General features: G+C 43.6%; 1 protein-coding gene across 2 annotated transcripts in view; it reads right to left on the minus strand.

Annotated features, from left to right (window-relative positions):
* TICRR (TOPBP1 interacting checkpoint and replication regulator) overlaps positions 1–9,235 on the minus strand; it is a 54,878-nt gene extending 45,643 nt beyond the window's left edge. The window contains exons 1-2 of one of the 2 annotated variants that reach the window (XM_021940848.2): positions 7,960–9,234; positions 1,310–1,589 (exon numbers count right to left, since the gene is read on the minus strand). In XM_021940848.2, coding sequence (XP_021796540.2) covers positions 1,310–1,589; positions 7,960–8,613 — 934 coding nt within the window. In that variant the 5' untranslated portion in view covers positions 8,614–9,234. Of the gene's footprint in view, positions 1–1,309; positions 1,590–7,959 lie in introns of both variants that reach the window. The other variant, XM_031668351.1, reaches the window with a different exon arrangement.
* Between the last annotated feature and the right edge of the window lie 13,005 nt (positions 9,236–22,240).

A 22,240-nucleotide genomic window follows, 5' to 3' on the forward strand; every position in this document is an offset into this window, starting at 1 on the left:
CCAAATTAAAATTAAAAAGAAAAAAAGATTAAAATTCAAATATAAGGAATACATACTAAAAAGAGATTTATTAACAATAAGAAGAAAATCAAGTTGCCAGTTGAGATACTGTCACTTAGTTGAACACTTCAACCCTTATTCTACTGCCACGCCATCACAGCAAGTTCATTTAGCTCTATAGAAAAAGCTATAAACAAATGGAATTACAAAGGCAATATGTAATGGCAGAACTTCTCAGAAATTATGACTTAGAAATAAGTATTGAAGGCCAGGCATGGGGCTCATGCCTGTAATCTCAGGACTTTGGGAGGCCAAGGCCAGAGGATCACTTGAGGTCAATGAGTTAAAAACCAGCCTGGGCAACATGGCGAAACCCCATCTCTACAAAAAATACAAAAATGAGCAAGGTGTGGTGGCTCATGCCTGTAGTCCCAGCAACTTGGGAGGCTGAGGTGGGAAGATCCCTTGAGCCCAGGAGGTCAAGGCTGCAGTGAGCCGCGATCTGAGCTATGATCGTACCACTGCACTCCAGCCTGGGTGATAGAGCAAGACCTTGTCTTAAAAAAAAAAAAAAGAAAAAAGAAAAAGAAAAGAAATAGTATTCAAGCAATGTTTACTACTTATGAGAAAGAAGATACCACTTCTTAAATCCATAAAGTACAGTGCATCATATCTTATGAGGAGGTTAAATTCTAAAGACTGTGTAATGAAATTACATAAACAAAACTACTCTTGAAAATTCCTTAAACTGCACATAATGTATCACACAGTTTTATGTATATATCTCTATGCAGTATTATTTCTGTGACTATACAGTGTATTCAGAAATGAGATTTACCATATAGCAAATCATCAGGTGAAACAAATTTAATGAAGATTCCAACATGTTTGCTTTTCCTGGTAACAGGCATCATTCTGGGTTTCTGTAGACTAATTTATTTCTTCTTTTAGTTGACCATTGTTTCTCTATGGTCTTCAATTTATCAATCTCCTCTATGAGGCAATGAAATATTATACCCATGTGCTTAGGCACCTGAATAATATTACCCTGCTTTGGGAATAGCTGGTAAACTTTTAAATCAATCATTCACTTGTTTTTTTTGTACACAGGCTGGCAGTTGTACTGAATTAGAGTTCAAATCTTTCCTACAGTATCTCTGATTTTGCCTTGATGTCTTTTAATTCTTTCATGACAAGCATTCATTGAGTGCCTGGGCTGTGAGAAATGCCAAAGAAGTTAAAAAGCTTCTTTGAAGAAATTAATGTAACTGAGATTTACCAAAAAAACCTTAAAATATTATTTGCTTACCTTCAACAGGGAGAAATAAGATTCCTTCCATCCGTGGAAACAAGGCCTCATACTCAGGAGAATTATAGAGCAAACAGTTTAAAGTGGCATCAGTTGGTAGCATTGAAATCCACGGAGAGAGATGAGGTTCACTTGACAGCTTTATTTCACTCCTGAGCAGCATTTCCCCAGCTTTAGCAAAATCCCAGCTGAAAGATTCAGATGGCAAGACAGTGCCACCTCCATGGTGGAGCAGTTCACAAACAGTCCAGTATCCAAGGTGGTCTGGGGATTCCCACATCTCAAATAAAATGACAAACAACCTTAGGTTACTACACATTAGGCATTCATAAATAAAAGTAAAGGAAATCAGGAGAAAGTAAAGTTGAAACCAATATTAAATGGTCGAATTACACAACCAATGTATTTGCTGAGCTAAACAAAAATAATGGTCAGCATCAAGCTACTGTGCAGCACCAGAACAAATTACTACCTACTATGCCTTTAAGAAAGCATTCATTTAGTAAAAATAGTACCTCATTTACATTTTTTGTCAAGGAACAGAAAGAAGTGACACAAATCACTGGGTATAGATTATAAAATGTTAGAAGGAACATAGAACCATTATACTTTAATAAAAATAACTTTTTTTTTTTTTGAGTCAGAGTCTTGATCTGTCACCCAGGCTGGAGTGCAGTGGCATGATCTCAGCTCACTGGAACCTCCATCTCTCAGGTTCAAGTGATTCTCTTGTCTCAGCCTCCCAAGTATCTGGGATTACAGAAATGTGCCACCGTGCTCGCGTAATTGGTGTATTTTTAGTAGAGACGGGGTTTCACCATGTTGGTCAGGCTGGTCTTGAACTCCTGACCTCAAGTGATCTGCCTGCCTCAGCCTCCCAAAGTTCTAGGACTACAGGCGTGAGCCACTGTGCCCGGCCTATTAATAAAAATAATTATGTCCTATACAGCACAACACAATAATGGCCAGGTGTCATGGGAGTGAGGCAGGAGCACCTCCCCTAGATGGTGGCCATTGCTCTGACTTGCCCACCCACAGCCCTGTGCAGAGGCCAGACAAACTGAGGCCTCGTCGTGTCTTTTGCCCTAACCCTTACCATAGCCTGTAAAGTCTGTGCTCTGCCTCTAATCGTTCCTCCATGGTGCTCTAAGTATTCTTCCAAATCACTTCTCTAATCATGCTACTTCTCTGAAATTCTGAAAGGCTTCCCACTGCCTCCAGAATAAAGTAACTCTTCAGCATAATCACAAAGCCCTTCACAATCCAACCCTAAACCAGCTTTTGGTACACATTATCTTCTACCCCTCATCCATTGCCACTCCTTCTAGACATATTGAACCATTTGCTATTTCCTGAACATGCCATATTTTAAGGCTTCCCTGTTTTTGCTGATTTATATTTCCTGTGCCTCCCCTTCTTTCTTCACCAACTGAATGGTTATTACACTTCTGTATCTGGTTCAAATCCTGCTTTCTTTGTAAAAGCACTGCTTCGCTCCTTCACACACAGCTGACTCTTCAGTCAACCTTCTTTCAACAAACTTTTATTGAGCAACCTCTATGTGCCATGTCTAGGATCTTGAAGTGAGGGGTGGGGTGAATAAAACAGTACCAACATAAAATATTTAACATGGCATCACAGTATAACAACAATATTCAGTTACCATGAATATGAAGGAGGAGCACACCCCTTAGAATATGCTCATCATGCCAGTTAACAATTACAAACTATAAACTGCTATGTGAATGTGAGGAATTAGAACTAGAAGGGTCTTGAACATCAACTAGGTCATTCCCAAACTTCCTATTATAGTCAAGTTCAAAGACAAGCAGGGTATCGTCCGTGGTCACAGCAAGGCAATGATGGACCAGTCCAAGAACCCAGGACTGTTCTGAATAGACTGCTTTCATTTATTTTTATTTTTTGAGACAGGGTCTTGCTCTGTTGGCCAGGCTGGAGTGCAGTGGCATGAACATGGCTCACTGTAGCCTTAACTTTCTGGACTCAAGCAATCCTCTCGCCCCAGCCTCCTGAGTAAGTAGCCGGGAATACAGGCATGTGCCACCACATCTGGCTAACTTTTGTATTTTTTGTAGAGATGGGGTCTCACCATGTTGGCCAGGTTGGTCTCAAACTCCTGGGTACAAGAGATCCTCCTGTCTCAGCCTTCCAAAGCTGGGGTTACCGGTATGAACCACTAGGCCTGGCCTAGACTGCTTTTAAAATTTGGATCATGACCATCTGGTGGACTTTGATAGATTCTCTGATGGATTAATTGAGTGGTTTATGATCAGCATTAAACACACACAAAAAAAGATCCCATGTAACGAAGATAAACAATGTACTGGAGCACATTACCTTCTAATCTATCTAAACTTTTGTTTCAGTTATACGTATCAATCTGGAAAATGCTGTATTAGATTAACCAATTAATTAGTATGTGCTGTTACCATCCATGTATCTATATCTGTGTTCACTGCTATGGAGAGAATGGTAACCTAGTTCAGACGCCATAGATCCTGATTAGGATTTGCTGCCAAAGGGACGCAAAAATTTTGTTGAAATTGTTTCAGCCAGAAGACCAGCCGGGAAAACAAACAAAAAAACCCTGCTAATGAAATGAAAGGTTAAGATGTAACTTTATGGCTGGTGGTGGTGGCCAACGCCTTTAATCCCAGCACCCCTCACTTTGATCCACAAGGCAGGTGGATCACCTGAGGTCAGGAGTTCAAGACCAGCCTAGTCAACAGGGTGAAAACCCATCTCTACTAAAAATACAAAAATTAGCTGGGTGTGGTGGTCGGTGCCTGTAATCCCAGCTATTGGGGAGGCTGAGGCAGGAGAATCGCTTGAACCTGGGAGGCGGAGGTTGCAATGAGCCCAGATCGCACCACTGCACTCCAGCCTAGGTGACAAGAGCGAAACTCTGTCTTGGGGGGCGGGGGTGGGGGGAGAAGATGTAACTGTAATAAGTGTTGAAAAGGACATTAAGTTTCTATGAAAGGTAATGTGTGCATGCCTTAGTCTGTTTAATGTTGCTTATAACAGAATAGCTGAAACTAGGTAATTTGTAAAGAAAAGGAATTTATTTCTTACAGTTATGGAGGCTGAGAAGTCCAAGGCCAGGGTGCTGCACTTTGCAAAGGCCTTCCTGCTGGTGGGGACTCTGCAGAATCCCAAGGCAGCACAGGGCAAAGCACTGAGCAAGTGAGCTCAACACTTTCTTCCTCTTTTTATAAAGCCATCAGTCCCACTCCCATGACACCCATTACTCCATGAGTTTTGGAGGGGAGAGATATTCAAACCATAGCAAAACATGTGATTAAAAAAAAAATAACAGCCTGTACTCCCAGCACTTTGGGAGTCCGAGGTGGGGTGGATCACCTGAGGTCAGGAGCTCGAGACCAGCCTGACCAAGATGGTGAAACCCTGTCTCTACTAAAAATTCAAAAATTAGCCGGACGTGGTGGCACGTGCCTGTAATCCCAGCTACTCGGGAGGCTGAGGCAGGAGAATCACTTGAATCCGGGAGGCAGAGGTTGCAGTGAGCCCATATTGCGCCATTGCACTCCAGCCTGGACAACAGAGCAAGACTGTCTCAAACAAAACAAAACAAAAACAAAAATATGAACAGTATACTACAGAGTATGGTCACATTTTTCATTCGTATGTATATTATAGGATAAGTGACAGACACGTCCTAGTGGTAGTTTCAAATTTGGGGATCTGTAAATGTCCACTAGACTATAAGCTCCAAGAGAGCAGGGACTACATCTATTTGATTCCTTAGCATACCTGGCAGGTATGGAACAAATATGTGTTGAATAAATCTAAGGCGTAAAGTTGAAAATGTGTCAGAGGTCTCTTATCCTCTATTCTATCCTATAGCTTAGAAAATATGATATCCTGTTTTATGCGCTTGGATCCCTCCGCCTCCAATGTAAGTGCAAGTTCTGTTTCTCCCAGTTATACTTCCCACACTGCGCTCCCCAAGGCAGGACCTGGATTTTCTCTTCTTGCCTTTTGCCCACTCCTGGACAGAGCACTCCCCAAGGACACAGCCTAAACCTTCCTTTTGCCCAGCATGGCTGGGCAGGTTTTTGAATAGGAAATGCTAGATCTTCAGCAGAAGAAAATTCCAGAAAAGCTTAAGAGTATCTGATGGGCATTTTCTTAGGGGAAACAGCAGATGTAAGAAGGGAAGCCTCAGAGAAGACCCATCCCCTTAGTCGACGGTATGTCAGACCTGGAAGGGATCTTTAAAAATATCCAGTCAACCCACTTATTTCAATGCTATTCAAAAAAAAAAAGAGAGAGAGAGAGAGATTAAAGAGAAAAAAAGCGAGACAAAGAATCTCCAAGACCCATCAAGCCCCATCTAACTTATTTCTAGCCAATATTTAACAAAATACAATTCCAGAAGAAAGTTTTTGATGTGATATGAATTGTTTCAAACTGAGCAATGTGTTGTATACTGTGTCTAAGGCTTGACTGGCTGCCTTAAATTTTAATATTTCTAAGATTCCATTTTCCCCATAAATGTTTATCATCTCCTTAAACACTTCTTGTCCTTTCCTTTTCTTGACAAACCACTGCTGCCTTATTTTGCATTTGCCACGCCTTTTTCAGGCTTTGTATGTGAAGGCACTTTGAAAATGTTAACACACCATATCATTATTTAAATGCTTGCTCATTTTCCATCTGTAATCTTGCAATTTAACTCACTCCTGGGTTAGTGACATGTATTTCCATTAAGCGGAATGGCATCTTTCACCTGGTTAAACCACATTCCAAAGACTTCCCATTAATTAATTAGAACAAAATCCACATTTTTGACCTTGGCCCTACAGGTCAGCCTCTCCTGCTTTCTGACTTCCTCTCACACTGCTCCCCTTGCCTACTAGGTCTCAGCACTCCTTGCCTTTTTGTTTCTGAAACAAACTAAGTTCATTTCCAGCTGAAATCCTTACACCTGCTCATCTCTTCACCTGGAATGTTCTTTACCTGGAATGTTCTTTACCTACCTTTGAGTTCCTCCTCCTTCACCATTCAATTATCTGCTCAAAAAGGCCTTCCCTGCTGGGCGCAGTGGCTCACGCCTGTAATCCCAGCACTTTGGGAGGCTGAGGTTGGCGGATTGCCTGAGCACAGGAGTTTGAGACCAGGGTGGGCAGCATGGTGAAACCCCGTCTCTACTAAAAATACAAAAAAATTAGCCAGGCGTGGTGGCACCCGCTTGTAATCCCAGCTACTTGGGAGGCTGAGGCAGGAGAATTGCTTGAACCCAGAAGGTAGAGGTTGCAGTGAGCCGAGATCGTGCCACTGCAACTCCAGTCTAGGTGACAAAGCAAGACTCTGTCTCAAAAAAAAAAAAAGCCTTCCCTGACTATCACCCTATATACAATAACCACCTCCTTCTACTCCCATCCTCTCACCCCGTTTTATTTTCTCCAGAGCATGATTTGAAATTGTCACTTGCTTATCTGTTTAATCTGTTCCCTGCTTTGGCTAATATGTCCCCAGCAGCTCAAACAGTGTGGTAGGCACTCAATGTTACTGGCTTCTCAATGTACATTTGTTGACTAAATGAAGTGCAATGAGGAGAAGGATGAAGGCAAAAATATATACTTATCCTAGCACTTAACAGGAGCAGGGGCCCTCACCGCTTCAACAAAAATCCAAATTAGCCATGTAAGACTTTAAGTTTGCAAGTATTTACTCATTTAGTCAGCAAATACTGACTGAACACCTACAATGTTTAATACACATCTGGGTGGCTGGGCATGGTGGCTCACACCTATAATCCTGGCACTTCAGGAGGCCAAGGCAGGCGGATTGCCTGAGGCCAGGAGTTCGAGACCAGCCTGGGCAGCATGAAACCTGGTCTCTACTAAAAATACAAAAAAATTACTTGGGCATGGTGGCGTGGGCCTGTAGTCTCAGCTACTTGGGAGGCTGAGGCACGAGAATCGCTTGAACCCGGGAGGTGGAAGTTGCAGTGAGGCGAGATTGTGACACTGCATTCCAGCCTGGGCGACATAGATTATCTCAAACACACACACACACACACACACACATATACACACTCACACATATACATGGGTATTGTGTTAAAACCTGCTGCCTGCCTCTGAGGTATTTTTAGACTAGATGGAGAGTGAGAGATGTGCACAATCAAAACATATGGAGAAAGGGTTAAGTGCCACACAAAAATGTGTATAGCAGTTCAGACGCTGGACTGAGCAGTTGTCACTGGGGGAAGCGTTAAAGGGTAAGTGAAGTTAGGACTGGCCTGGAAGAGTGAGAACTGGCATTCCAGGCAGATTGAAGAACACACATAACACAAAACAAGCCGTCCAGACCTGCTGATTTTCTAGACTGGACTTTAATATGCTAGAGTAGATGTAGTGTGTAGGAAAATCAAGTCTGGGAAGGCAGGTAGGGCCCAAATAGTGAGGGGTCTTAAACAGTAGGTAATGAGGAACTACCCATTTTGTTGTGAAAACTGTCCCTATTTATTTATTTCCTTCCGAAGGGAGCCATAGTCATGTTAGTCTCATTCCGGGTCTGTGGCTGCTCTAAGGACGCTGCCAAGTTCTGGTTAGCGAGGAACGCACCGCGCACGCTGAGACGACTGTAACCTTCCTTACCTTAGACCATTCGGTGGTATCCACCCAGTAGAAGGTGATTTTTCGGGCGACCATGACTTCCTGGACTCTCTTGGGCAACAACTTCTCCATCACCTGCTTAGGGGTGGGCGGCAGGCGCTGGGCCTGGGCCTCGCACCCAGACACGAACTGCAGCAGCTCCCTCTGCGAGTGCGGACAGGGGGCCAGGAGGAAGACGGCGTTCACCAAGCCCCCGAGCGCGGCCTCGGCCTCCTTGGCCTCGCTCTCCACGTCCAGCAGTCTCCTCCCGCTGCTCCGCAGGATCGGCTTCGTGGGCGACGTGATCTCGGGCCGGTCCCACTGGTAGTCTAGCAGCGTCTCCATCAGGGCGCCGTGCGTGTGGGTGGCCCTGGGCGCCGGGCCGGGCAGGTGGGCGCGATCCTCGAGCCTGGCCTCCAGCTCCTCCTCAAAGTCCTCCCACGAGCGAGCCCCCAGCTCGCGGAAGTCAGACACTCGGGACGGCCGGCTCCGCGCCCCCTGCGAGTCAAAGAACTTGAAGGCCCAGTGGACCCTAGCCAGGCCGAATCGGCAACTCAGGTAGGTGAGGAGGCGCAGGGCGGCCCGCCGGACCCGGCTGTGGCGAGCGGCGCCGCCCGCGGTGTCGAGCAGCAGCATTACTTTGTGACAGCATGCCATATCGGCCGTGCCGCCGCCCCGGGGCCCCAGTCCGGGCCCGTGCCACCGTCCCTTAGTCCCTTCCTTCAGGGAACCAGCGCCATTCACTGCTTTCCTTTGGGACCCTGGTCGAAAGGCTCCCGCGCTCTTCAGGAGCTGCTGCTATTGGCGGAGCTAGTTTCCAAGGTTAGCTCCTATTGGCTGCTTGCCTTACGTAAGTTATGGGAGCAACTTCCATTTTTGGCGGTGATTGGAGGGGCAGTGGAGAAAACTTCAGTCTGATTGGTGAAGGGAGTGATGGTGGGCGGGTCTCTGTGTTTCGAGAGACGCTTAGCATTCATTGGCCTGGGCCTTCGTTTTAAATTTTAAAGAGGTGGCGCCTCGGGGGCGTGTCAAGAAGTTTCCCCATTGGAAAGAGGCCCGCGTTTGTGCGCACTCGTGAGTGCGGACTGCGGGGCCACGTTTCCCAAGACCGAGGAAAACTTAGTGCGGGGAGGGAATTTGGGATGGTTTCAATCGAACTGGTTGAAATCTCTGTGGACCATCTGTGAAGTAGAATCCGACGACTACGGCTTTAATTTTCTGTAATTTAAAAAATTTTATTAAAAATTAAAGGTTCGGCCGGGCGCGGTGGCTCGCGCTTGTAATCCCAACACTTTGGGAGGCAGAGGCGGGCGGATCACGACATCAGGAGATCGAGACCATGGTGAAACCCCGTCTCTACTAAAAATACAAAAAATTAGCCGGGCGCGGTGGCGGGCGCCTGTAGTCCCAGCTACTCAGGAGGCTGAGGCAGGAGAATGGCGTGAACCCGGGAGGCGGAGCTTGCAGTGAGCCGAGGTCGAAATCGCGCCACTGCACTCCAGCCTGGGCTACAGAGCGAGACTCTGTCTCAAAAAAAATTAAAGGTTCACTCCCTTTGCGCCAGTAACTTCTAGGAGTTTATCTGCAGAAGGTAATCGGAGAGCCAGATAAAAGACATCTGTACATCTTAGAGTTTATTTAACATCAGAAAAAAATGGAAACAGTTTGGGAATGGTTAAATAAGGTGTGGTACAAGCCCAAGGGGAACATCGTGCAGCTCCTTTTTTTTTTTTTTTTTTTTTCTTTTTTGAGACGGAGTCTTTCTCCATCGCCCAGGCTGTAGTGCAGTGGCACAATCTCGGCTCACTGCAACCTCCACCTCCCGGGTTCAAGCGATCTTCCTGCCTCAGCCTCCTGACCTCCTGAGTGGCTAGGACAACAGGCGCACGCCACCAGGCCAGACTAATTTTTGTATTTTTAGTAGAGACGGAGTTTCACCATGTTGGCCAGGATGGTCTCGATCTCCTGACCTCGTGATCCACCCGCCTTGGCCTCCCAAAGTGCTGGGATTACAGATGTGAGCCACCACGCCCGGCCTGGTGCGGCTTCTTAAAATAGTGTTTTATTATGTAATGTTAGGTTTAAAAAGTGGACCTCAAACAGCACCTGCAGTGAATTCCCTAACTTTTCTATCTACATATATATAGATAGAAATTATATGTAGATTTGCATTATAGATAGAAATTATATATAGCTATATAGATAGAATATATATAATTATATATAGATAGGCCGGGCACGGTGGTTCACGCCTGTAATCCCAGCACTTTGGGAGGCTGAGGCGGGCCGATCACCAGGTCAGGAGATCGAGACCATCCTGGCTATTATGGTGAAACCTTGTCTCTACTAAAAAAAAAAAAATACAAAAAAAAGTATATGTAGATAGATAATCATATAGATAGAAGTTATATATAGATAGAAATGCATTTATATGCATATTTTAAAATTGTTAATATAATATTGTGTACCACAAGTTGTCTGTGATTGTCTCTCCATGTGATTTTTTTTTTAAACTTTTTTACACTTCCTTTCGCTGGCCAACAGTCAGGCTGATTTCAGAGATGTGATATGTGCCTCTAGGATCAATGGAATATGGTATTTGGAAAGAAGAAGAGACCAAGAATATAGGTCAGTTACCTGAATATGTGTTTAAGGAGACTGATCCAATACTCCACACTACTGAATTCTGCTTGTTGAGCAATTCTGTTTCCACTTGGAAACAGAACAACTTCCTTTATGTGCTTCGGCTACAACTTCCTTTATGTGCCTTGGCTTCTCCAGTCAAAGTCCTCAACAATTACTGCCTCATGTACAACAATTTTCTCTTTTGTTTGAGTTTTCTAGGGCTGCCTGCCGTAACAAAGGATCAAACCCAAAAATTGTCTCACAGTTCTGAATGCTTGATGTCCAAAATCAAAGTGTTGGCATGCACCAGTCATGTTGGATTAGGGCCCACCCTAATGACTTTATTTTAACTTGCTTACTTCTACAAGACCCTATTTTCAAATAAGATCACATGCTGGGGGATGTTGGGGGATAGGACCTCAACATATCTTTTTGGGAGGACACAGTTGCAATGAGCCAAGATTGCACCATTATACTCCAGCCTGGGCAACAAGGGTGAAACTCCATCTCAAAAATAAAAAAGAAGAAGAAAAGAACAAGTGGCTTTACAAGATTCCTGCTAAGAAGTCATATATTGGAAGTCATATTATTAATATTAACAATACAATCACAAGCAAATCACATGAAAATGGTGGATCTGACATTCTCGTTTTCCTAGTATGAGATCTTTGTTAGCCACACTTTAAGATTAAAAAAGAGAATTTGATCAAATCTTACACTTGTGTCCAAGTGAAATGTGGAATTAATAAAAAGGCTATTTGAAATGTGTATTTTTATTATAATTAATCACAAACCTTACCTAAGTGTATATTGTGCCTTGAGATGTTAGGTAAAATGATAGTATGAAGCTATCACAATTAGCAAGACATTTAAAAACTGTCTATTTTCTCTTTAGGTCACCCTTTATAAATTTCTCTTTTATGTTTTATAATACATCTTAATAGGTATCTACATATAATTTGCCAGTTAGTAAATATACATATATTAGGGGTGCAGGGTCAGCTTCTATTTCTACATATTTCAAATTACATAAAGTATAATTCTATCTTCATCAGGGAAAATGCCAAATAAATATGGAAACCACTGGTCTGCTTATAATGGTGGCTTTGGTACAAGTGATGGATATGGTGAACCATGGTTGAATTCTGGATATATAATATTTTGAATGTAGAAGTGACATAACTTGCAAACAGATTGCAGAACAGAATAATGACTTCTAGGCTTCGGGCTGAAAATGGAATGAAGGGTGGAGAAGACTCAGTGAGGAAGTGATGGGAAGGAGGGTGCAGAATATCAAAGGTTCTAGTTAACCCATGTTAGTTTGAAGATGCCTAACGGACCTCCAAGCAGAGATGCCAGGTGTGTGTGCAGTTAGATATATGAGCCTGGGCCAGGCACAGTGGCTCATGCCTCTAATCCCAACACTTTGGGAGACTGAGGCCAGTGGATCACTTGAGGCCAGGAGTTCAAGACCAGCCTGGCCAACATGGTGAAACCCTGTCTTTACTAAAAATACAAAAATTAGCCAGGCATGGTGGCTCATGCCTGTAATCCCAGCTGCTTGGGTGGCTAAGGCACGAGAATCACTTGAACCTGGGCAGCAGAGGTTGCAGTGAGCCAAGACTACACCACTGCACTCAGCCTGGGTGACAGAGAAAGACTCCATCTAAAAAACAACAACAACAACAAAAAGATAATGAACCTGGAGCTCTGGGGAGAAATTGAGGCACAGAGATAATTTGAAAGGGATGAGTACTCAACTGTCATTGAAAGCCCCAAGCCTGGATGAGAGGTTGGCAAGAGGAGTGGCCACTTGGGTAGGAGGATGCTATGGTCGGAATGTTTGTGGTCCCCTAGAATTCATATGTTGAAACTTAATTACCAAGGTAATAGTATTAGGAGGTGGGGCCTCTGGGAGGTAATTAGGTCTGAAGGGCAGAGCCCTCACGAATGGGATTAGTGCCCTTACAATAGGCGCAAGGTTCGGTGGCTCATGCCTATCATCCTAGCACTTTGGGAGGCCAAGGTGGGAGGATTGCTTGAGCCTAGGACTTGAAGGCCAGCCTAGACAACAGAGCAAGACCCTGTTTATGCAAAAATAAAAAATAAAAAAAACTAGCTAGGAGTGGTGGCACATGCCTGTGGTCCCAGCTAGTTTGGAGGCTGAGATAAGAGGATCACTTGAGTACAGGAAGTCGGGGCAGTGAGTCATGATTGCACCACCTCATTCCAGCCTGGGCAACAGAGCAAGATCCTGCCTCAAAAAAAAAAATAGACTTAAGGGAGCTCGTTTGCTCCACCCACTATGTAAGGACACAGCTAGAAACCTCTATGAACTGGAAAGTGGTCCCTCTCCAGGCACCAAGTCTGCTGGTACCTTAATCCTGGACTTCCAGCTTCCAGATTGTGAGAAAAAAAAAAAATGTTGTTGTTGATAAGCCACTCAGTTTATGGTATCTTGTTATAGCAGCCCCAAAGGACTAAAATACTAAAATCAGGAGAATTAGGTGAATGTTAATCCAGTGAAAAATGGGTTTCCAGAACGAGGGGGTGGAATACTATGCAGCCATAAAAAGCACAAAATCATGTCGTTTATAACAACATGGATGCAGCTGGAGGCCATTATCTTAAGCCAATTAATGCAGGAACAGAAACCCAAATACCACAGGCTCTCACTTATAAGTGGAGCTAAACACTGGATACTCATGGACATAAAGATGGCAATACCAGACAGTGGGGACTACTAAAGAGGGGAAGGAATGAGGGGAGTAAAGGTTGAAAAACTATTAGGTACTATGCTCACTATCTGGGTGATGGGATCAATTGTACCCCAAATATAAGCATTACATAATATACCCAGGTAACAAACCTGCACATGTACCCCGTGAATCTAAAATAAAAGTTGAAATTATAAATAAGTAATAGAGATATAGAAAAAATTAAAAATCAAACTGGGAGAAAAAGAATGAGAGAGTTGTTTACATTTTTAAAAGTTATCTTTTAGAAATGCTGAAATATTTTACCAACAAAATGATGTAGTATCTAGGATTTCCCTCCAAACAATAGGGAGGGGAAGATGCAGAGGTGAGTCTGGGCAGGACTTCCCTAGCGTGGGTTGGAGGTGGTTGGGCTGAGTGGTGTGTATGTGAGGCTCATTGTTTCATGCTCTCTCCTCCCGTTTTTTTTTTTTTTTTTTTTTGAGATGGAGTCTTTCTCGGGCACCAGGCTGGAGTGCAGTGGCGTGATCTTGGTTCACCACTACCTCTGCCTCCCGGATTTCTGCCTCAGATTCTCCTGCCTCAGCTTCCCGAGTAGCTGGGATTATGGGCGCGCACCACCATCCCTGGCGAATTTTTTGTATTTTTAGTAGAGAAGGGGTTTCACCGTGTTAACAAAGATTGTCTTGATCTCCTGACCTCGTGATCCGCCTGCCTTGGCCTCCCAAAGTGCTGGGATTACAGGTGTGAGCCACCACACACTGCTTTTTTTTTTCTTTTTTTTGAGACGGAGTTTTGCTCTTGTCGCCCAGGCTGGAGTGCAATGGCGAGATCTCGGCTCACTGCAACCCCTGTCTCCTGGGTTCAAGCAATTCTCCTGCCTCAGCCTTCTGGGTATGTAGCTGGGATTACAGGCGCCGCCACCAGGCCCAGCTAACTTTTGTATTTTTAGTGGAGATGGGGTTTCACCATGTTGGCCAGGCTGGTCTCGAACTCCTGACCTCAGGTGATCCACCCACCTCGGCCTCCCAAACTGCTGGGATTACAGGCAGAGCCACTGTGCTCAGCGTCATGCTCTCTCCTTCCGTACACGTTCAATATTCTCCATGATTAAAGGAGGAAGCAGCAGAGGAACACAGGGCATGATTCCCTCTGCCACAGGCTGCTGTGAGGTGGGAAATAATGAAGGTTGAGAATGGACTGTTGGGTTGGGCAAGGTGACAGGCACTAGATTGCTTTGACAAGAGGAGTTCTGCTGGAATGGCGGGCATCCAGGAATCAGGACACTGGCAGAGGGGGTGTGAGGAGAGGAAGGCAATGAGGACAGGCCACTCTCTTGAGCAGAGCTTTTTTTTTTTTTTTTTTTTTTTAATATAAAAAGGAGAGCTGAGAAATGAGGTGGTAGCTAGGGGACATGAGGAGTTTAGGAAAGGGTTTTTGACGTTTTGTTAACATCAGAACATTGCAGGAGACGTTGCAGTGTGTTTGTACTTGGTTGGAAATGACAGAGATTAAATGAAAAGCTGCTGATAGAAAAACAGCATTGGGGAGAAAGAGGACTGTGGCAGTGCAGTAGCTGGGTCCAGGGTGGGCTCTGTGACAGTTTTAGGGTTCTGTTACAAAAGAGAGAAGGGGAGAATGTATATTGAGGAATAACTAGCAGCCTTAGACACACTAGGATTTGGGCAGGAACAGGGGTGAAAAGATGAGGGTGAGTGGCTTGAGGATGGAAGCCAGGGAGAGGTGGTATTGATGAGAAATTATTAGGAATTCTTTTAGCTGCAAGGGCAGGAAATTGGACCAGAGTGGCTGAAGTAGATTGGAGATAGGTGGCTGCTGGTGTGGGGTCATTGGTTCAGTCATGTCAGGGCCAGTGACTGTGCTGTCCTCCTCCCATTTACACATGCTCATTAACCCAGGGAGGCTGCATACAACCTGCAAGGCAATGCTTTCACAGAAACCACCGCTCCTTTCGGATTTTGACTTCCATCCCATTTGACTGAAATGGGACACATGGCTACTCCTAGCTGCAAGGGAGGCTGGGACATTGTGGGAGATTGTCATGCTGGGAGTTGAGGTGTTGGATAGATCATTTGCACAGATCCCAGGGTGCTAGGAAGGTATGAAGAATGATGATGGGACAGTGGCAGAGAGACACCGTTAGCTGTGACCAGAATACTCCGTGAATGAGGAAGAGATCTGAAGAGGACTGTAACAAAGAGGCAGGGTGTGGCCTAATGTCAATTGATTCAAAAAGGCTGGGGGTTTATGGAGGACCGGAAGGGAAGACAGCTACCCCTATTGCAGGCCAACTGGAATGAGGAGCAAGAGAGGGAAAATAGCCCTCATTTGAGGAGGCCATAGGGGAAGTGTTGCCTGCAGGCATCAGCCAGTTTTCCTACAGGGCAAGAAGGTGAAGGGAATACTCAGAGTGAAGGCGAGGGTACATGGGGTTTGTGTAAGGGTGCACTGCAAATTCCAGAAGACACCCTAGGGAGGCTGAGGAAGGGTGGGAGATGGGCTCAGCTTATGGATATTCAGAGCTGTAAGGGGTTAAAAATCTACATGAGGAGGATGACCTGAGCTTGAGGGTGCCCCAATCTGATAGTTTTAACTTTCTCTGAGGAAGGAGGCAAGACTGAGTGAGCAGGGAGTTGGAGGGGTGGGAGTTGGGGGAAAGAGGAGAAGGTTAAAAGTAGCTTCTGCAGAGAGTGGAAAGTGAGTTGGCCAGGCAGCCATGAGAAAGGCCCTGGCTGTGTTGAGGCTCCTGGCTGTAGCTTCTCTCTCGCTCTTCCTGAATTCCCCAGGCGGAATTACCACACCCTTTTCTGCATTCCTATGGCATTTTTCTAATGGAAAAATTTAAGAACAGTCTAACAGCATGGACTTTCTACCCCTGAAAAGCATATTTGTAAAAAAGCAAAATTGAACCTGGGTATGGCTCTCACACCTTCGGTTTACATCAGTGATTGGATTGAAATTGTTTTCAGCTACCATACCTTTGGCCGGGCGCGGTGGCTCAAGCCTGTAATCCCAGCACTTTGGGAGGCCGAGGCGGGCGGATCACAAGGTCAGGAGATCGAGACCATCCTGGCTAACACCGTGAAACCCCGTCTCTACTAAAAAAATACAAAAAACTAGCCGGGCGTGGTGGCGGGCGCCTGTAGTCCCAGCTACTTGGGAGGCTGAGGCAGGAGAATGGCATGAACCCGGGGGCCGGAGCTTGCAGTGAGCCGAGATTGCGCCACTGCACTCCAGCCTGGGACACAGAGCAAGAGTCCGTCTCAAAAAAAAAAAAAAAAAAAAAAAGAAATTGTTTTCAGTTGGCTAAACTGCTCCAGGAAAAAAAAAAAAAAAAAGTGTGGCAGGGGGTGTGTGTTTTGTCCTAGACAACTAATAAACTCAAGATATTTTAATTAAGATGAAAAAAAGAAAGAATAGCCAGAATGAGTTGAGGAGAGGTTTAATTACGCTTGGAGCTAAATGCAATCAAATAGATTTTTAAATGGTCTCTCTGTGTGTGTATATGTGTGTGTGTGTGTGTACACTGGAAAACTCACAAAGCTACAAAGCTTGAACTGAGAAAAAGCATCTTTGTTTGCATAAAAATAATGACCTTGGACCACCAGAATCCCACGTAGGGTGTAATAGATGGTAAGATCCCCAGAAAGCCATAACCCCTAATGGCCCTACAAATGAAGTCAGACAAGATAAGGAAAAACCGAGGATCTGGCATGGATAGCTATGATCAGAGAGCAGAAACTGGCCTCTTCAGGGGTAAAAAGTACCCTCAGATCAAGGGAGCTCAAAATATCTCCCTGCCAGGATCTTGGTATGCTGTGGCCCAGCGAGTGTAGTGTTCTTCCTCTTCTTCCACCCCATAAATGATAGTGTTTGTTGCACATGTTCAATCCTTGTTCCAACAAGAGATTGATATGGGTTGTGAGATTGATATGTGTTAGATTGATATGGGTTGGCTGATAACATGGATTGGTTGTTTTTCTTGTTAACTTTTGAATTTTAATTACAGATCAAGTTTCTCTCTCTCCCTCTCTTTTTTTGTTATGGATATCTATGGTCCATCACCATTGGTTGAAAAGATTATCCATCCTTCCTTCCATGAATTGCTTTTTTACTTTTATTAAAAAATCAGACCTAGCGTGGTGGCTCACGCCTGTAATCCCAGCACTTTGGGAGGCTGAGGTGGGCAGATGACCTGAGGTCAGAAGTTTGAGACCAGCCTGGCCAACTTGGTGAAACCCCATCTCTACTAAAAATACAAAAATTAGCCGGGTGTGGTGGCACATGCCTGTAGTCCTAGCTACTCGGGAGGCTGAAGCAGGAGAATCACTTGAACCCGGGAGGTGGAGGTTGCAGTGAGCTGAGATTGTGCCACTGCACTCCAGCCGGGGCAACAGAGTGAGACTCCATCTCAGAAAAAAAAAAAAAAAATAGACCTGGCACAGTGGCTTACACCTGTAATCCCAGAACTTTGGGAGGCAAAGGTGGGTGGATCACCTGAGGTCAGGAGTTCGAGACCAGCCTGGCCAACATGGAGAAACCCCGTCTCTACTAAAACTACAAAAATTAGCCAGGTGTGGTTGGGCACCCGTAATCCCAGCTACTCAGAAGACTGAGGCAGGAAAATTGTTTGAACCCGGGAGGTGGAGATTGCAGTGAGCCGAGATCGCGCCACTGCACTCCAGCCTGGGCAACAAGAGCGAGCCTCCATCTCAGATAATAATAATAATAATAATAATAATAATTAGTAAAATAAAAATAAAAAATAAAAATAAATAAGTAAATAAAATGGTTAAAATGTTCCTATGTGTAAAAAAAGTAAAAATATGTATATATAATATAATATAAAGAAATACAATGATTAAAACGGTCAGTTTTATATTATCTGTATTTATTATAATAAAAAATCTTCAAACTAGAAAAAAATCAATTGAGCATATTTGTATGGCCTATTTCTAGGTTTTTAATGCTAGTTCACTGACCTATATGTCTGTTTCTTTGCCAGTACCACACAGTCTTGATTACCGTAGCTGTGTAATAAATCTTAAAAGCAGGTAGCACGATTCCTAGCACTTTATTACTTTGTTGTTCAAAATTGTTTCAGCTATCCTAGTTCCTTTGTCTTTCTATATAAATTTTAGAATAAGCTTATCTATATCTAGAAATAATCTTGCTGGAAGTGCATGAAAGTTACAACTCAATCTGGGGAGAATTGACATCTTTACTATGATCCTCCTAGTACGAGAACATGTGTATCTCTTCATTTAGTTAGGTCTTCTTGGATATTTTTTCAGTGTTTTGTAGTTTTCAACATACAAGTTATGTACATGTTTTGCTAGCTTTGTATCTAAAATACTTTTTTTTTTTTTTTTTTGAGACAGTCTCACTCTGTCGCCCAGGCTGGAGTGCAGTGGTGCAATCTTGGCTCACTGCAACCTCTGCTTCCCAGGTTCAAGCGATTCTCCTGCCTCAGCCTCCTGAGTAGCTGGGACTACAGGTGCACACTGCCACGCCTGGCTAATTTTTTATATTTTTTAGTAGAGACTGGGTTTCACTATGTTAGCTAGGATGGTCTTGATCTTCTGACCTCGTGATCCTCCTGCCTCAGCCTCCCAAAGTGCTGGGATTACAAAATATTTCTTTGTTAAAACAATTGTATATGGTATAAATATATATACACACACACACACACATATATACACACACACACATATAAAGGAGGAAAATATATATATACACACATATATATGTATATATTTTTTTTTCCTCCTTTATTTTATTTTATTTTATTATTCAGACAGGTTCTGGCTCTGTTGCCTAGGCTGGAGTGTAGTGGTGCGATCTCAGCTCTGCAACCTCTGCCTCCTGGGCTCAGGCGATTCTTGTGCTTCAGCCTCCTGAAGAGCTGAAATTACAGGCTTGTGCCACCACGCTCAGCTAATTTTTTTGCATTTTTCGTAGAGATGAGATTTCATTATGTTGCCCAGGCTGGTCTCAAATTTCTGAGCTCAAGTGATCTGCCCATCTCAGCCTCCCAAAGTGCTAGGATTACAGGTGTAAGCCACCACGCCTAGCACCTGATTTTTCCTCCTTTCTAATGTATGAGTTTAGTGCCATGTATTTTCTTCTTAGCGCTGCTTTAGTTGTGTCTCACAAATTTTCACACATTCTATTTTCATTTTCATGCAGTTCCATTAAAAAAATTTCCCTTGAGACTTCCTCTTTTGACCCTAGGATTGTTTAGAAGTGTGTTTAGTTTTCAAGTGTTTGGAGATTTCCCTGTTATCTTTCTGTTAATGATTTCTGGTTTTATTCCATTGTGGTTGGTGAATACATACTGCATGATTTCAGTTTTTTTTAAATTTATTGAGGTTCATTTTATGGCCCAGGATATGGTATATCTTGGTATAATGTTCCGTGGGCACTTGAAAATAATGTGTATTCTGCTGCTGTGAGGTGGAGTGTTCGTCTATAAATGTCAATTAGATCCTCTTCATTAGTGGTGTTTTTGAGTTCTATATTTTGATTTTGAGGTTTTTCTTTTCTTTTCTTTTCTTTTTTTTTTTTTTTTGAGATGGAGTCTTGCTCTGTCGCCCAGGCTGGAGTGCAATGGCGCAGTCTCGGCTCACTGCAACCTCCACCTCCCGGGTTCAAGCAATTCTCCTACCTCAGCCTCCCGAGTAGCTGGGATTACAGGTGCCCGCCACCATGCCTGGCTAATTTTTGTATTTTTAGTAGAGATGGGGTTTCACCATGTTGGCCAGGCTGGTCTCCAAATCCTGACCTCAAATGATCTACCTGCCTCCCAAAGTACTGGGCTTTCAGGCATGAGCCACTGCTCTCGGCCTATATTTTGATTTTCTGTATAGTTGTTTTATCAATTGTTGAGAGAGATGTTGAAGTCTCCAACTATAATTGTGGATTTGCCTGTTTCTCCTTTCAGCTCTATCAGTTTTGCTTCACATATTTTTAGAGCTCTGTTGTTTGGTGCATACAAATTTAGAATTGTTGTGTATCTTTGTATTCTTGGTAGATTGACCCTTTATCATTCTGCAGTATCCATTTCTAGACCTGGTGATTTGCTTTGAAGTGCTTTATCTGATATTAACATAGCTATACTTTGTTAATTTAGAATTAAGATGCTTGCATTGTTTTTCATCTTTTTACTGTCAGCCTACATACATTATTATATCTGAGGAGAGTTTCTTGTAAGTGACATATTGTGTCATATATTTTTAAAAAATCTTTTCTCCCAATCTGTCTTTTGATATATTGAAACTATTTACATTTAAGGTAATTATTGTATATTAGAACTTAAGTCTGCCATTTTATTGTTTGTTGTTCTGATTTTTTTCTCTTTCTTTACCCCTTGCTTACCTCCAGGTTACTTGAACTTTAAAAAAAAAATCCATTTTGATTTATCAATTGTGTTTTTAAATGTATTTCTTTTGTATAGTTTTCTTTTATTTTTTTTTTTTTTGAGACGGAGTCTCGCTCTGTCCCCCAGGCTGGAGTGCAGTGGCCGGATCTCAGCTCACTGCAAGCTCCGCCTCCCGGGTTCACGCCATTCTCCTGCCTCAGCCTCCAGAGTAGCTGGGACTACAGGCGCCCGCCACCTCGCCCGGCTAGTTTTTTGTATTTTTTAGTAGAGACGGGGTTTCACCGGGTTAGCCAGATGGTCTCGATCTCCTGACCTTGTGATCCGCCCGTCTCGGCCTCCCAAAGTGCTGGGATTACAGGCTTGAGCCACCGCGCCCGGCCTAGTTTTCTTTTAGTATTTTATCTAAGTATTCATTATGTACATATACCTTATCATGGTCTCCTGGTGAAGTATAGTAAAGTACAGAAAGCGTGCCTCCTTTTGGCCAGGTGTGGTGGCTCATGTCTGTAATCCTAGCACTTTGGGAGGCTGAGGCAGGTGGAGCACTTGAGGTCAGGAGTTGGAAACCAGCTTGGCCAACATAGTGAAACCCCCATCTTTACTAAAAATATAAAAATTAGCCGGGTGTGGTGGTGCATGCCTGTAGTCTCAGCTACTCAGGAGTCTGAGGCAGGAGAATCACTTGAGCCCAGGAGGTGGAGGTTGCAGTGAGCTGAGATCACACCACTGTACTTCAGCCTGGGCAACAGAGCAAGACTCTGTCTCAAAAAAAAAAAAAAAAAAAAGAGAGAGAGAGAAAGAAAGCAAACTTGCCTCCTTTTAAGTCTCTTTATCCTCTCCCACTTATAATTGTCTTAAATATTTACTTTACAAATATTGATAACCACATTAGGCAATATTACAATTTTTGCTTCAACCATCAAACATAATTTAGAATACTCAAGAAGAGAAGGAAAGCTTATTGTATTGACCATATTTTTACTCTCCCCATTGTTCTTTCTTCTTTCCTGATGTTCTGAGATTCCTTCTTTCATTATTTCCTTTCTGTTGTACAGTCTTCTTTTAACCATTCTTTTTCTTTTTCTTTTTTTTTTTTTTTTTTTTGAGATGGAGTTTCGTTCTTGTTGCCCAGGCTAGAGAGCAATGGCACGATCTGGGCTCACCATAACATCTGCCTCCCGCGTTCAAGTGATTCTCCTGCTTCAGCCTCCCAGACAGCTGGGATTACAGGTGTGTGCCACCATGCCAAGCTTATTTTTGTATTTTTAGTAGAGACAGGGTTTCACCATGTTGGTCAGGCTATTTTTGAACTCCTGACCTCAAGTGATCCACCTGCCTCTGCCTCCCAAAGTGCTGGGATTACAGGCATGAGGCACCACGCCCGGCCCGTGTAACCATTCTCTTAGGAAGTAGGTATCTGGGGGTGATGAACTCTTTTAGTTTTCCTTCACTTGAGAATGCCTTAATTTTTCCTTTATTCCTGAAGGATATTTTCACCGGATGTAGAATTCTTGACATAAAACTTCTAGACACAAAACAG

This window comes from Papio anubis, chromosome 7 (assembly GCF_008728515.1).
Source record: "Papio anubis isolate 15944 chromosome 7, Panubis1.0, whole genome shotgun sequence".
NCBI classification, from domain to species: domain Eukaryota; kingdom Metazoa; phylum Chordata; class Mammalia; order Primates; family Cercopithecidae; genus Papio; species Papio anubis.